We start from the raw sequence: 17,337 nt of genomic DNA, 5'->3' as shown, positions 1-17,337 counted from the left end.
TAAAAAACTACTTATAAAAACTGTTTTAGAGCTACACTTGTCTTTTCCCTTCATCAGTTCTAAATGAACCCACTGTAAGTGCCGCACGTTCTTGGGTGAGTCCGGGCTCTCACCGAATCCGCGCTCTACATCCATACATCGATCCCGTAGTAGGTTTTAATACTGACCACGTGTATAATAAGTGCCTGTGTATCAACCATCATACGTTGCCTGAGCATCGTATATAACTACCTCATCTGCAGACCATCTGTTTAGCCTTCTCCCCCAACGCAACATTGCCCAAAAGCAAGCGGCTCGTTTCCACTGCAGCTGACCACATCTCGAAATCAATGGAAGCAGCAAAAGACATGCAAATCCAGGAAATGAAAGCCCCTCGTTTGGTAATGTTCCCACTCCCATTTCAAGGACACATAAATCCCATGATTCAACTGGCCACTCTCCTACACTCCAAAGGATTCTCAATCACCATAATTCACACTCACTTCAACGCTCCCAATCCATCCAACTTCCCCAACTTCCACTTTGAGTGCATATCGGACGGATTATCGAACGATCAGGCATTAAACTTGGAACCCTTAACCCTTGCTTCCATCCTCAACGAAACGTGCCAAGTACCCTTCGAGGACTGCTTGTCTCGGCTGTTATCGGACGGCACGGATGGCCTGATTAAGTGCATCATCACCGATGTAGTCTTACATTTCACTGGAGCCGTCGCCAAGAAGTGGGGGCTGCCGAGGATTGTCCTACGCACCAACAGTGCCAGCTCTTCTGGGGCAGTTGCAGCTTATAAGCTTAGGCAAGAAAAGGGAAACATTTCCATCAAAGGTATGTATGCATTTACTTTGTGGCCTGTTTGGGTGTTTGGGAAATTTTGATTGGATTCAAATGCGATCGTTTTTTTTTTTTTTTGGGTTAGCTTGTCAGTACACACCCATGTCAGTACACACAGTCCATGTTAGCCACCCCCGCTAGGGATCGATACCAAGACCTCGAGTGTTGCAACGAGGTATCTCCACTCAGTCTGCCAGTTGAGCTGTGGATCTAGCTGTAATTCAGATGCAATCTTGGGTTAGGGCGGGTGAGGACAAATACCGTAGGAAGCTGATAGAGCGACGTATGGCGCCCACTGACATCCAATCATCCCATCACGTCAGCCCCCTTACTTTCTTCCTGGCGTCCAAAATTAAGCCAGGTGGGACAAACCATGGAAACTGGTGCCTAAAATATCTTAAAATCATGTGGTGTATGGCACACCGGAATTTTGAATTGGCCTTATCCTCATGGCCTTTTGTATGTCATATGCAAAGTACTGTGGCCCTACACACAGCGTTCCCATCCTAAGAGGCCCACCTAAGTACTGGGTTGAACAGGACAATTCACAATTTCGGGGCGAACCAGATAAACAGCCTGATTTCTTTTTCTTTGTTTTTTTGGACGGGGGATTTTGGAGGGAACCTGATGAACCTGATTTTTTTTCACACGTGTGCCACATCACACACACGAGGGGATTTTGGACCGAACGTGATGAACAACCTAATTTTTGCACACGTGTGCCATATCGGCAAATGGGGAGGTTGTCTTTGACAAGGCCACACGCACGTCTCCGTGTAGCACCTGTGACAAGATTATTATTTTTTTCATCCGAAATTTATTGCTTTTTTGGACAAAAATATATTCGGGTGGGTGCCATGAAAAATACTGCTACCTCACCTATCTTTTACCCATCGCTCAAAACACACATAAAACTCAAAAAGATATGGGAAAGGAGAAAATAACCGAGCCACGCTAAGAAGCTATAAGAAACAAGCATCAGCCCTCTATAACCGCTCACAACACTGCATTGCATAGTAGTGAGGCCGCTAATAGGAGCGAGAAGCTCAGATTTACTGAGGGCCTGTTTTGGAGCGTGGATTCGAAACCCCTGGATTTGGAATCCCCTTATTTGAAACCCTCTGTATTTGAAATCTTGCTGTTGTGTTTGGCACCCACTGTAATTCAAAGTAGCCATGCATAATATATTTGCAGGGGTTTAAATTTAGTTACTAAATGAACTTTAATATCTCTAACCGTTTTTATGTATGTTATGCTTGACACAATGGTTGTAATAAGCCTGTTGAAATATATACTTTGTCCGAAAATGATGAAATTCCAATTCCAAGTCTCGGATGGGTCACAAGCACAAGATCACATCCGAATGACTAACCAATGACTTTTAACTGTTGATTTACATTGACAATACTTGGATGACACAGATCATCGTATTAAAGTAATTATAGTGATGCAATTGATAATATGATTGTTTTGGGATATCATTAGTGGGCCATGTGCCCAATAGATTAATAGCCTAGTGATACACATGTTGCACATGTACTTGGAAGGATTTTAGATGTAATCCAAGCTTTCACCTTGGATTTCAAACCCCTTCGTTGAGGGGACTTGAAACCCACAATTACTTTATGGTGCCAAACATACCAGGGGATTTCTCCTCAAATCCCCTCAAACCCCTAAAATCTATGGTGCCAAACGGCCCCCAAGATATCTGGAATTAGGCCTTCCATCACTTTCCATCTTCACATGGGCAATAGGTGGGAATGATTCTTGAATCAATGGCCATGAGGCCTCCTGGTCTTGACAATTTGTGGCGGAGACTCAGGTATTTCCCCACAATGATTTGCTAATCAGGAACTTTAAAACCTTATTTTAATACTATTAGTGTTATAAAAAAACACATTTTTTTTTAATATTGGTTTTCAATCATTCAAATAAAAGGTTAATGTAGATTAGTGTTTCCAAAGTAAGGAATGCGGTTTCTCTCTAGGGTGTTGAAGATTTCACAGTTAGAACGGTAGATGGGGAGTCTATAAAAGTAAGGTGCCAACCATTACATGTTATGGGTTGTAACGGTTGTAACAGCTGTTACTTGAAAAAATTACTTATATCGGCCATGTAACAGCCGTTATGACTTGCTATAGGGCTAATGCAGTTTTTTCTTTTTATTTCCATTATTATTATTATTTTTTTAAACAAAAAGGATCATAACAGTCATTACAGCCCATATCTTAATGGTAACGGTGGCCGCGGTTACAACCACCATTAAGAGCCGTCACCATTACCATCATGGCACACCTTGATAGTAGGGGATTAGCAACCCACTACAAGATACTTGAGAAAAACACATGACATTCCTACCATAAATGACCTGATTTATCTAACCAAAAGATCCTAGTTAAAGTGGCCCACCTGATGGAAAGCTTGGATCTCGCAGTCAAGCCAACAATGGTGGGCCCCACACAGCTCGAATCTACCTCATATCTATCAAAGAGTGTGGGTGTAAATGTTGATTCTCATTAACATATTCACTAATCTGTATCAACCAGATCAACAGCCGGATGCCCTAGTGTCGGAGTTTCTGCCCCTCAGAATCAAGGATCTCCCTGACTACAGCTTGACGGATCCGGAGATGTTGGAGCGATTGGTGGCCAACGTGAAGAACAGCACAAAGGCCTCTTCGGGTTTCATCGTGAACACATTTGATAGTATTGAAGCAAGTGCATTGGAGAAATTTAGAAAAGGTTATCATCCCCTTCCGATCTTTGCAATTGGCCCACTACATAAATTCTCGCCAGGAGCTTCAAACAGCTTGCTAAAACAAGACCACAGCTGCATTACTTGGCTAGACAAGCAGGCACCACATTCCGTCATGTATGTCAGCTTCGGGAGCTTAGCTTCTATTAATAAAACAGACGTGGTGGAGATAGCTTGGGGGCTAGCCAATAGTGACCAGGCCTTCTTGTGGGTGGTCCGGCCTGGCTCCATACGTGGCGACGATTGGGTCGAACTGCCAGAAGGGTTTGAAGAGAAGACACGGGAGAGGGGCTGGATCGTTAAGTGGGCCCCACAACAAGAAGTGTTGGCCCACCCATCAGTGGGAGGATTTTGGACACACAATGGTTGGAATTCTACATTGGAGAGCATCTGTGAAGGGGTCCCCATGTTATGCTGTCCTTATTTATGGGACCAAAAGGTAAATGCTAGGTATGTGAGCTATGTTTGGAGGGTGGGATTGCAATTAGAGAATGGGTTCGAGAGAGGTGAGATGGAGTGGGCCATAAGAAGGTTGATGGTGGAGACTGAAGGGAAAGAGATAAGAGAGAGGGTAAGTGGGCTAAAGGAAAATGCAATTAGTTGTTTAAGGAGAGGAGGTTCTTCGCACGAGTCATTGGAGAGTTTGATTGATCTTATTATGTCATTTTAAATGCCTCCTTTCTGTATAATAATTCATTTGTATTTTCATTATATGGCCAAGCCACAACAAGATGTATGCGTATCAAATAGAGTTCTGTTTCAGTGTAACCATATTCCTTTGATATTAAATAGTGCACTGATTGAAATTTAAGCTCTATGTGAACATTCAAGACAACTTCTTTCCTGTCATCCTCTTCAAGCAAGTTCTGTTAATAGTTGACGGAGGTGAGTTCCTTTCATATCTATTCTCTTCACGGGTGATGCATAGTAATCCGAAATTGGGATAACACAATTTCGATGGCTACTTAGGAGTTGTCATAATGTTGGTTTAATACTTTCTTATGGATTTAAAATCTCATTGCCAAACTATAATATTGCCTCCTAGTATCATTGAAAGAGTTCAATTGATTTAAGAGAACTTTTAAGTGATCTTGAGTTTGTCGGAAAATTAAATTTGATAAGCTTTCTGTTGATAGTGCCTTTAATATGTTGTAGTGTTGTTTAGTTAAACGAGGAATTCATAGGTCGAGCACACTGTGATGTTCCTAGTCAACCGAGATCTTTATCGGTTGATCAAGAGATTTTGTTGATGTCTTGGTCAACCGAAGGTGCAACAAAGTGCAATGCGTAAGTGCAAGTTTTTGTTTCTAATTTTGTACAGGGGTTATATAAACCGGGTTAATACGGGATTAGAGTTAATCTCTGAATGAGCGAAAGGAACTTAGCACGTTTTCAAGGGTTTCGAGGGAGAAGTTAGCATTTCTCATTTGTAAGTTGTTTTATCTCTTTTAATTTTTTGATTATAATGGATTGTTCGTTGCTTGGTATCGTAGTTTTTTCATGTAAATTTTGTATTATATGTGGTTGCTTAATTTTTATTTTCCTATTATATTGTATGATTCTATCTAAAGTTGCTTTTGTGCTAGACAAGTCATGTTAGGGCTTTTGCGTTCTCAACAAGTGGTATCGGAGAGTTAGTTGGGTTTTTCGATTGAATCTGAAGCATGGAATCGAGGGTTTTGAATGTGAATTTTGAAATGGAGAAGTTCATGGGTAAAAATAACTTCAAATTATGGAATTTTATCTCAAAACGGCAAAAGAATGACGGACCAAATTCGTCATAAAATGCAGTTGACGATGGACTTCGTCCATTGAATTTTGTTGTCATAAAAGCTAAACGACGGATAGGGTCCGTCAAAAAAATAATAATAATAATTGACAGATCTGATGCCCAAAAAACAACGGATCGTATCTGCCGTAAAAATTAAAAGTCTCTCGAAAACTCCAAAAACTAATGAGCAATAGATATGGTCTGTTGCTATTCTTCGGATAAGTGAAAACAGGATCAACAACCATAGTTGCATGAAGTGTGGTAGAATTCCCTGGTACGGTCATTCGGAGAGTCCATCCATGGATGACTCCCATACAATTCTTGCGAGAGCTGGAGAAGCATTTGGTTTATTTGGCTTAAGAATATAGAATATATGTGTCGTGCTTCCAGGTAAGACTATCTCTCGGACTTCGCATTTCAAGCTTATATTCTAAGATTTCTAATTCCAAAAGAAGGGAAAGTCAAGTAAAAAAAAGCAAGTGGATTAGGAAAGTAGGCACATTGAAAGATTCTTTCTTTCCAGGTGGAGGGGAATTAAACCTCCCTTTCTAGGAGCTAGGCTTGGGAAGTAGAATCCACTCTTTCTTGGGCTGTGGTGTCACTTTGGGAACTTGACCATTCAGAGTGGGAGAAATTTGTGTTCGACGATCATCCGTCCGAGTCATCGTCATCATTGAGGCCCTGTCGATTCTTTCTGCAAGTCCTATTCGCTTGGACTTACAATCCTTTGCAAAGTGTTTGAACTTGAAATCTATTGATATACAATTCTGATAGTAGCAACAGATTTGGTCCATCGGTAAAGTTTAACATAAAAATAAAACAACTTTTAAATTTGCTATTTTGAATTTGTTGCACGTAATAGCATATCTACTCACAACAAAATCATAATATGAAGGCATACATGACTGTTCAAATGCATGGATTGTAAAAAGTTGTAAAATATCTATAGAAATCAAAATCACAGTATAAAGGTAAGCAAGCATATCTGAGTCACGTGGAGCTGTTCACTTGGGTAGTCTATTGGAACATGCTAAACTATCCATTTTAAGAAAAATAGAGTAAACAACCAGCAGTAAACACTAACAAAATCTTATACTAGAGTTGAAAGTGTATAAAATCGTGCAATAACCAAACAGCTACACTAGAATCATATGACTTCTCTCACTTGATGATATCTAACTTGTGAAGAAGTTGAAAGTGTATGAAACTAACCACCAGCTAACCACAGTTACCAAGCTTCTGGCAATTCCGGCAATTCCCTTTATATTATGCTCTGGACTGTTTCGACAAAAAGGGTACCCAGATGTAAATAGCATAGTAATGAGGTACTAATTTATAAAAATCCCTAATAATAATAATAACAACTATAATAATATGAGCTTTGCTAAGCGGACATTGTACACGTCACACGTGCCAACATGGCACAGTTATGGGCAGTGGGCGAGGCCTGGGCCAGAAAATTTTAAAAATTTAATAGACTCCGACCAGATCAAGGCAATAGCGCCCATCCCATGGCCAGGCCTACGCATAGGTTTGACACCCAATCCATCCATCAGGTTTTTCTGACCTTCTATACTTTTCCTGAAAGAATCTGGTCCACCCAGCTTGTGGGATGGATCTAATATTGGAAGCATATAAATCAGTTAGAAAACAACTGACCATTTCCTTTTATGGCTACAATTTTAAAGGATAGAGGGTCCACAATTTGGACGGTTTGTTTGGATGTACAATTACACTACACTACGTGTACTGTGGATGACACAACGGTGTTTAGGAATTGGCGGAGAATGCTTAGTATTTTAGTAGTTAGCAGCCAAAAGATATAGTTTGCTATGATTTTTATTTTTTATTTTTTATTTTTTTATTATTATTTTTTTAAGGATGGTGGAGGATGATCCACCCGATCTATAAATATGAAAACAGGGATATACAGCCAATCGGGCAGGCCCCAACAAAAAGATCCGGGCCCTGCCTATCATATCAAACCCCTACACATGGCTAAACAGAGAGACAGAGAAAAACGAAAACTGGCTGGACCTATCAGCGCGGCAGCAACATATGGAAGCACCGATACCAGAAGCAATAGCATCCAGAGGGGCTCCACATAAATGCAGAGAAAACCGAGAAATCCGCATCAGTCAGCGGAACTAAAACTGGCGAAGATAAAATGAATAACCAGAGCTGAAACAGAGGAGAAACCAGAGCAGCAGCAGATTCCAAAACTGCTCCAACCACTACCAGCCGCTCCAAACCAGAAGAAACTCCAAAGCTGGCAGCCAGGCTCCCTCAAACTAGCAAACAAACAGCAGGCAACCGGGCAGAGGCCGGACCCTGAAGAACGTTACCCAGCGAGATGATTACACCGAGCACTCTACTTCTGTTTTACAACATTCGAAACCTGGCAGTTTGCTATGATTCATCATCCGAAACTGATTCTTCTCTTTTACAACAAACGCCAACAGTAAGCAATCAAATAAAAATCTGGATAGACTTGCCATTTTTCAATTCACATTTGCATCCAAACATAGCAACAATGTAACAATTCATCCACCAAATTGACAATTCTGGTTTGCAAACAAAATCCAAGGGCAGCTTGAAAGTAATTGCAACACACAATTCCAAAGATACAGTAACAACCATAAAAATTGCTTTCCTCCAAGCAAAGCCCATAATCATAAAGAATAATGGTTGCAAAGCAAAATGAGGTTTTATCATGCAACTCCTGACAAACAAGCGTAAAGGGTAGCAAAGACCTGCCTGTTTTACATTAACTGATTTCCAATGCAACAAAACATTACATACAATCAAAACCTAGTAAATAAACTTCCATGGACGAGGCTGTAAAGGACTCCAGAAAAAGACCATTAGCTCAAAACACTGAAAACTCATCCCAACTCAAAAGTCCAGCTGGTTCAACTCGAAGACTTGACCAAAGTCATCATTTGACCACAATTTGATATTTAATAGTTAATTAAAAAATACACAATGGCCTATATATATTTAAAATATTTATAAATATTAGAATCATTTCAACTAGCTAAAATAACAAAAAATGCAGCCATGTATAATAGTTATTGACACAGGGATGAACATGGATCACTATCTTCCTCAAGGGGATAATTACTCTGAATCCACAAAGTTTATTTGAACTCCTCACAGAGATTTCTTGAATCCACAAGAAAAAATAGGATAATAGAAATAAATTCGAAAAATAATTGATTGATGATTTAAAAAAAATGAATTTACAACCCTTTAAATAGTGATAGCAAACCTAGGAAGAAGTTTCAGAATCAAACTCCAACTCGAACTCCCTGAAAATGTGACTTACTATAAGTAGTAAACTTACTATTTGTAGACGATCATGATTCCTACTAGATTTCATGGTTTTCAACCAAAAATAATAAGTGTTCAATTTAGCCTTAACTACGTTATTCTCCTAATTTTTCTAAGCCCTTTCCATGTTGGGCACGACTCCTAAAGCTCAAAGGATCAAGAGTTATGATCAAATTAAAACTTACTATAAATAGTCAAAAAGAAATTAAAATAGACTTCCGACCATCAATTATATGGGATCTTGCAAATTCGGTGAGGGCAACCCAACGTAGCGGATTGGGTGGCTAAAGTAGCTTATCCTACCTCAAAATCTGACGCAAGGATGAACGTGATGAGGATAACTACTCCGAATCCACGGAGCTTCTCTGGACTCCTCACAGAGACTTTCGAGTCCACGAGGAAAGAAAGCAGAAAAATAGAAATAAATTCTAAGAAATTCGAAATTGATTAATTGATGACTAAAAACGAGTTTACAACCCTTTAAATAGGGGTACCAAGCAATGAGAAAGAAATCAAAATCAAATTACAACTAAAACTCCTAGAATCCGCGACTTACTATAAATAGTAAACTTACTATTTATAGACGGTCATGATGTCTACTAGTGCGCAAGGTTTTCAGCCAAAAATAGTAAGTGTCCTATTTGGCTTCACCAAACTGTTCCCCTAATTATTCTAAGCTCTTTTCACGTTGGATGCAACTCCTAAAGCCTGACGGATGAAGAGTTATAATCAAACTAAAACTTACTATTTATAGTAAAAACGAAATTAAAGTAGGGAAACGACCGTCGATTCAGGGATTTTTCGCAATTCCGGGCTGCGTAACCCGGTGTAGTGAGGTTGGTTGGTTAAAGTAGCTCATTCTACCCCAAAATCATATATTTTATGTCAGGTAACTCATTCCGGATTGCGAGATACGCCCGATTTAAGGTCCGACGGTCCGAATCACTTCTGTCGTCGATCGGGCCTTTTCTGATCCGTCTTGGCCATGAAACTGTCTACGACCCGCTCTACATCAAAATCATATATAGTATATCAAATAACTCATTCCGGTTTGCGAGACATGTCTGTTTTAGGGTTCTGGCGGTCCTGATCACTTTCACCTCCGATCAGGCCTTCTCTTGTCCATCTTGGACATGAAAGTGTCCGCGACCTGCTCTATATCAGTTATACATGCTTGGTTCCTTAAGTAAGGTCATAATTTCAAAATGCAAATTTTTTTTTTTTTTTTTTTTTAATTACAGCTAATGTCAAACTCTTTTTAACTTCTACAAATAAAATAATTTTAAGTTTTCACAAAAATGATTGGCTTAGCTTAATTCATCATGAGTTGCTTTGAGTCAACTAAGTCAATGACCCAACTAAGAGAATCTTGTTACCTTGGAACCTAGTTGCACTTATGAAAGAATTTTTCAGTGGTATCTTGGAGTATAAAAAATATGCATAATCAGGACTTCTATTGGAACCAAGCTTTCTTCGGCTTCCTCTTAATTTTCTTTGGTTCACGTGCTCAAATACGCTAGATCATCATTTATTGAGCTCTTAAATCTTTAATCACTACACTATTGATTATTTTTTAGCTTTAAACCCTCACTTCTAAGTTATATTTGGTCTTGGACTTCAAATCTCTCATTGCACATGAAACACACATAATTAGGATTAATTAACTAGATGTATACGATAAAAGCAATGCCAAATAGGGGATAAATATGCAATATTTAGGCATTATTAGTGCCAAATTCCCGATAGAGCTTGCTTTAACAACAAGCTGAGGCACAATTTTCTAATGTACACTAGGCATTCGTTTAGTAATGATGGCCATCATCCTATTTATGCTCTTAGCTTGACTAACCATCTATTTATTAAAGGTTTCATCCTGATTTCGAGATTGTTCAACCTAACTTAGTGACTGTTCAATAATATGTTGAATAGCCATTTGCATTTCACATAACCCAGTAGACACTATCTCTAAAGGGTCAGTCGTGATGAGGATGCATGCCCTATCTAGGTTTAAAGAACTGGGTGTTGGGTTTGGCAACAACTCAGGTGCTGGTTGTGCCTGCAACTCTTCCTTAAGGGATTGAGGTTCATGAGCGGTAGAAGTAATGTAATCACTCTTTCGTCTCATGTTTTACAACACAATGATACTTGAATATATCGGCTTTTTATGACAACTAAGTAGTTTGGTCCCATTTGGCGTGCTAAAAATTGTTTAACACTTTTTTTTTTTGGTTTGGATGTTTTTCACGTGTGGTGCGGGCAGGTATGCTAAAACTGATTGTGCGGCTCAATTCCAATCGAACAACTTGACCCCAAACACACATATATACTGATTGCGATCGTATATGACCGAGATTTGAGAAGATCGGTCGCCTATTCAGTCACTTGCAAGTTGTTTTATAAAGTGTTTAGGCAATATTTGGAGGGTTGGATTCTTTCTCTGAAAATGGATTCCGCTTTCCCTTTCATATGAAAAGGCTTTTCTAATACTCGGTTGTTGTTAAACAAAAAAGAAATATATTAAGTCGATCGAGGCGCAACCGTAAGATTTTTTTTTCTAAATAAAGAAATGCTTATATTGAGATAAAAGTCCAGTGTATAAGTGTAGACTAAGATTAGAGCTAATTGATTATGACTACTCATAAGAAAGAGCAAAGCTATGAAAATGAAAGATAAATTACAAGATAATTGAAGGATGATTTGATTGGTTTGTTTGATTGATATGATACGATTTGTTATATTAGTTTCCCTTCTATTTATAACCTTTTTTGCCTTGCAAATGCACTGCATTTATCTATGTTCTTTAGTTCAATTAGTGGTAGAATTGTTATCACGGTAATTTTCTAAATCTTTGTATCTTTTTATTTTCTTATAGATGTTCCTCTTCTCTCCATAGCTTTCTTTCTTTTAAACTTATTACCTGCACCTTGTCATTAAATAACATTTAATATACAGTTGAGGGCCAATTGTGATTATATAGAAATTGTTACGAATATCTCAGAAAATCTTTTGCATGCTATTTTTTATGTGCGACAACACATGTCACTTCTTGATCATTGAATCCACGGAAAGGGTACACCAAAATGAATCCGAGAAATTAGATTGCTACTGTTAATGTTAACATGTACATGTGGTACCGCCTCAGGTCTAGTACCCCTGACAGCCCTATATTACTAGAGCAAACTGCACAAACTTTGACCATCTTCACTACCTGGTATACGTGGCATTCATGTACATCAATCTAAATATTCCTAATCATGGATCCCAGGGTTGATGGGACCTAGCTCACATTCATGTACATCAAACCAAAGGGTTCAAATCATGGGTCCCACTGTAGCTGGGAACAAGCTCGACTAATTGGATGACCCTAACATCTAATAATCATCATTTGTCAATAGTTTTATTGTTTTCTGCTTATATTGTTCATGTGATGGTGACCAATAAAACGGTTTGGTTCACCAGATTCGGGTAGTTTCAGATTATATGACTCATCCATAATGGGATCTACGGTCCAGATTGTTAAGATTGATGTACATTTGATCCATGTATGTAGGGTTTCACGTGAATGTGTAAGGATGCCTATACTCGCTTTTAAAAAGATTAGTATGGAGGGACGTTGATGTCACGGGTGACCTAAGAAAGGAAATAAAAGCCAAAGTCACTTCCCCGATGCAGTGGAATATGCGACATGTGGAGATGAGAACGACTGGTCGAACCAAATATTTTAATTAGCATGTGGGACGAGGGTTTCCTGTAAAGCCTATACGAGGAAGCTCGAGCGCTAGGATGCTAAGTGGGGCTCACCATGATGTTTTAAGAAATCCACTCCGTCCATCCGTTTTTCGAGCCTATTTTACTACATGAAAAAAAAGACGAGGCAGATATAAGACTCCAGTGGGTCACATGAGAGGAAAAAGTATGAATTCAATGATAACCGTTGAAACATTCATATGAGCGCAAAAGTTTTATATCAGGCTAAGGTGTTTTGTTTTTAAACTTTATTCCGGTGAGAATGGCCTTATAAAAGGTTTGGATGGCATATAATCACCAAGGTGGAGCTTAACACCCTGATACATAGCTTCAGTGGTAGATTGAGTGAAAGATACCTCGTTTCAACACCGAGGTATTGGCATCGATTCCCTGGTCGTGAACTGACCGTATGTGTGCTAACATGCTAACAAAAAAATAAAAAAAGCAAGGTGGAGCTTAGGTAAGTTTGTAGGCATTTCTTTCCTTAATTTTTCATCTCCTTCATCCCACTTGAGTTGATCATTTTTTATCACATTGTAAGATGAGCTTGCAGAATGCATGGATGAAGTGGATTTCTCACAAATATCACAGTGAGCTCTGCCTAATATCCCAGCATCCTTTCATGTGAGTGCAAAATTCAGACCATCCAATTTGTACAATCAAGATTACCTACATAAAAAAAACCAAAACAATTGTGCGACTTGTCTAATGGGGTACGCCATAGAGAGCAAATGACAATCACCCATCACATACAAAGGACACATATGCAAACAAGGTGATTGGATGACCCTGACTTCTTTTATCGGGTGTTCTTCGTACTCGGGTCTACCATTTGAATGGAGAAACGCAACATGTAAGAATTCTCTTACTCGGCCTTATCTTTCAACTCGGACCCCTACGCAGGATTCAGTGTTGGCATGAGGAAAAGAATCAGTAGGAGGACATCCCCATCCTCCTGCAATCGCAAATCATGACACTGGGATCGGCCCATCTAGGCCTCAATATGTAGCACCCACAATAGCGGGCTTGAGTAGGATTCTAAATCCTTACGTTTAGCCAAGGCCAAACAATTGTTATCGCTGTGACCAACTATGTCACTTATTAAACAAATGTCCTCAACGCAAACCTTAGAACATGCATATCTCACAAACCGAAATGAGTTACTCGACGTAACATATAGGATTTTGGGGTAGGACAAGCTACTTTAGCCAACTAACCTGGCTATTTCGGGTTACCCATGCTGAATTTGCGAGATTCCATCAGATTGACGGTCGAATTCCCTGTTTATTTCTATTTTTACTATTTTTAATAAGTTTTGGTTTAATTGTAACTCTTCATCTGTTGGGCTTTAGGAATTGTGTTCAACATGAAAAGTTCTTAGAATAATTAGGAAAATAATATGGTCAAGTCAAATAGGATACTTACTTTAAATAATAAATTTACTATTTATAGTAAGTTACAAATTTTAGGGAGTTTTAGTTGTAATTTAATTCCAAAACTTCCTCGGAGACTTGGTATCCATATTTAAAGGATTGTAGACTTGTTTATTACAATCATCAATCAATTTTTGAATTTTTTAGAGTATTATTTTTATTTTCTTACTTTTTTTTTTCTCATGAATTCAAGAAGTCTCCATGAGGAGTCTAGAGAAGCTCTGTGGATTCAATGTAGTTATCCTTGAGGAAGATGGTGATCATACTCATCATGTTCATCCCTACGTCACTTCGCATTACTGCAGGCATCACCATATGTACTTTACCTAATGACAAAAAAACGCTCTCAAGAGTTTGTTTTGCATACGTGTAGAGAGCATTTTTTACTTATAAATGACATTCTCTAATTTTAAGGCCACTCCGCCTTAAAATTGGAGAATAAAAAAATGAGGCTAACAGAATCAGTAGCTGGTCCATGTTCACTCCCCAAGTATAGGGTTTTGATGTAGTAATAAACTCGGTGAGACCGAGGTCGAATCCCAAGGGACTGAAACCTGTACGTAGTCTAGAACTAAATAGAACTAGAACTAGATTAAGATGAAATTTAAGTCAAAGGAAATTTAGGGAATAATGGTGAAATACTAATATAAAACTTAAGGAATTTAGAGGAAGGAAACTAGGGATTCAGAGGATCCACTTGTAGAGATCAGGGATATCTATGGTCGATTCATGAACTCAACTGGATTTTGAGTCCCATCTTCATCCAATTGGAAGATATAACCTGAAAATCAAATCTGAACGTCTTTTGATCTAGTTTTAAATAGATAAGATTGAAGTAAATTAGAATGGATTTCATCACAAAACCATGCCCATGAGACAAAGCAAATAACAGAATTAAATCAATCTACTTCAATCTGAGAGATGTATGAATAGTAGGAAGGGTGCCGTCATCTAACCATGCCCAGGAGACGATAGTAAACAACAGAGCTTCCTAACTTCATAATCACAAAGAGGAAAAGGAAATACTTAAGCCATCGCAGATCTATTGTAATTTCAGTTACAACAAACCATTAACAACTAAAGGCATTCCTTAATAATCAAACCAGAATCAAATCAGTTCATAACAAGAATCAAACCAGTGGAACACTACCCATCACACCACAAGCTTCACCTCTTAGCCCTAGTTAAGAGGTTAGCTAACCACAAACATGATTAACTAATTCTAAAAAGAAAAGAAAAGAAAAACAGAAAAACTAAAAAAAAATCTCTCTTGTATTCGTCCACAATCGGGTCTCCTTCCCTCTCCCTTTCTTCTCCTTTTATAGCCAAGGCTGTGTCGGTGGAGGTCAGTCAGTGACGTGCGTAAGCTTACGTAGCAACGTGCGCAGCAGCGCCTGCTGACTGACGCTGGACGTTGGTGGGACCTATTTCTTGGAATTTCTCACAAGATCCAATCCATTCATTGGATTGTACACGAAATTTCAGCAAGATATGGGTGGTTTTGGAATGTTATTGACGTGACTGAAGGTAGTAATCAAGCTGCAATCTGTGCAGAGTTGTCCGTTTGTAACTGTTGAAACCGGCACGTGTGCGTGCATGAGTGCACAAGGTCAACATGGGTTTGATTAAATCGAGCCACTCTACATGATGGACGGCTCAGATTGAGCATTTTGACCATAATGGAGCCCCACTACAGATCAAACGGTGCTTTATTTCACACCAGAAGAAATGGAAATTTTCGTTTTGAGTCGGTGGTGTCAGAGGGCCCCATGATCGAATTCTAATGGGAAATCCATGCCGTCCATTAGAATCTACTCGAAATTTCAGTAGGAAGTGACTGCTTTTGGATTGCTTTTGATGCGTTCCACCAGATTTTCTGCTCTACCGTCCATTCCGCTTTTGAACGGTTGAAAAACCAATCTTTATTATCTTATTCAATTCTGTCACCTAGGCGTGGCTGAGAGGGACCTTGTGAGTCTCATGGACGGTCCAGATCGGACCTTTGATGCACGGTGTTGGCCCACAAAGATCACAGCGTAAGTCCTTGTTACGCACGCTGGAACGAAAACGGAGTTTTCATTTTTAGGAAGGAGGCTCGTTGCCATAGACGGCTAGTGCACTTATGCACTATGCACACCCAACTCAGGTGGGTTCCACTATGATGGTTCTGGGCAATTAGCTCCATTCATCCGTTGATTTTGGTCCCATGGAGTCCGTCCCTTGCCTTGGTGAATTCTGAGCGTTAATTCCATGCTTTTAGCACCCTATTTCCGTCCAAGCTCCTAAACACACCTTGCACCATAAATACAGTTAATTTTAAGGCCACTCCACCTTAAAATTGGAGAATAAAAACATGAGGCTAACAGAATCAGCAGCTGATCCACACCGTGAAAAACAATAGAAAATGGACCAAACGCATCCAAATACAAGTGACGCCCACCTAATGCTTTAGTTGAACTTTTGTCTGGGGTGTCCTATTTTCATAGTGGAGTAAGCACGCTGAACGGGTTGGATGATATGCTCGCACTACGGTGGACCCACAAATCTACTACTAGTTTTTTGCGTTGTTTAGGATTGGACTGGGAAGGACAACCCCTATCACTGCTCACCCAACACCGTGCGGCCCTGATCGCAGGGGCACCTTATACACGCATACGTGGCGCTGGATGGAGTGTGTACCGTGCGGCTTCAATATCCCAACATAAGGAATCGTCTAATGCACCGGCAAAATAAAGATCCGCGGGGGAAGTTTTTATTTCGATGCCCTGGATATTTATGTCGGACGCGGATGAAGTACGTTGGGACCTGACCGAGTTCGTCAGGCATGACTGTGGGCCCACCTAGATGTATATGTCGTATATCCACTCCGTTCATCTATTTTTCCAGCTCAATTTAGGTTCGAAAAAAATGAAGCAGATACAGTTCTCAGGTGGGCCACACCCCAGGAAAAAAATAATGATTGACCATTAAAAACTTATTGTGGGGCACAAAAGTTTTGGATCAAGCTGGTACATGTATTTTCCCTTCGTCCAGGTCTATTTGGCCTTATTAATAGGTTGTATGGCAAATAAACAATACTGTTTGGCCATATGAAGTTTTAACGGGATCCATTCAATCGCCACAATGTTTCCTGTGAGGTGGTCTACCTAAGATTTGGATCTGCTTCTATTTTAGGCCCGCGTGCTAAAATTAGCTGAAAAAGCGGATGGACGGCATCGATATATAGCACATATATCAAGGTAGGCCCCACGGTCACGACCTGACCGAACTCCAGGGTTGACACATTAATGAAGCTTCGTTCTGCCAATTTGATGAAACGATCGAAGATTGTGGGCACGCTCTTGCAAGCAACGGTTGAGATTATGTGCAGACGACCCGTAGTCGGTTTGAGTTAATACTTACCACGTCTATGGATTTTAAGGGAATGTGCATCAACCATCATACCCTGTCTGATTATTATATAACCTG

At 39.6% G+C, this 17,337-nt stretch overlaps 1 protein-coding gene across 1 annotated transcript; it reads left to right on the top strand.

The window, feature by feature from the left end:
- The first annotated feature begins 103 nt into the window (after positions 1-103).
- On the top strand, positions 104-4,429 carry LOC131252708 (UDP-glycosyltransferase 76B1-like). The gene is made up of 2 exons (XM_058253382.1): positions 104-825; positions 3,378-4,429. Exons 1-2 carry the CDS (start codon positions 330-332, stop codon positions 4,253-4,255), a joined length of 1,374 nt encoding a protein of 457 aa, XP_058109365.1. The 5' UTR covers positions 104-329; the 3' UTR covers positions 4,256-4,429.
- Positions 4,430-17,337: the final 12,908 nt, after the last annotated feature.

The sequence above is a fragment of the Magnolia sinica genome, chromosome 8 (assembly GCF_029962835.1).
Source record: "Magnolia sinica isolate HGM2019 chromosome 8, MsV1, whole genome shotgun sequence".
In the NCBI taxonomy this organism is placed as follows: Eukaryota; Viridiplantae; Streptophyta; class Magnoliopsida; order Magnoliales; family Magnoliaceae; genus Magnolia; species Magnolia sinica.
This window is presented reverse-complemented; position numbering and strand designations above follow the sequence as displayed.

Excerpts from the sequence above, each read along its gene's own strand:
- LOC131252708 (XM_058253382.1), top strand. The coding sequence starts at position 330 with ATGGAAGCAGCAAAAGACATGCAAATCCAGGAAATGAAAGCCCCTCGT. Across the intron at positions 826-3,377 it reads GGGAAACATTTCCATCAAAG|ATCAACAGCCGGATGCCCTA; the intron begins GTATGTATGCAT and ends TGTATCAACCAG.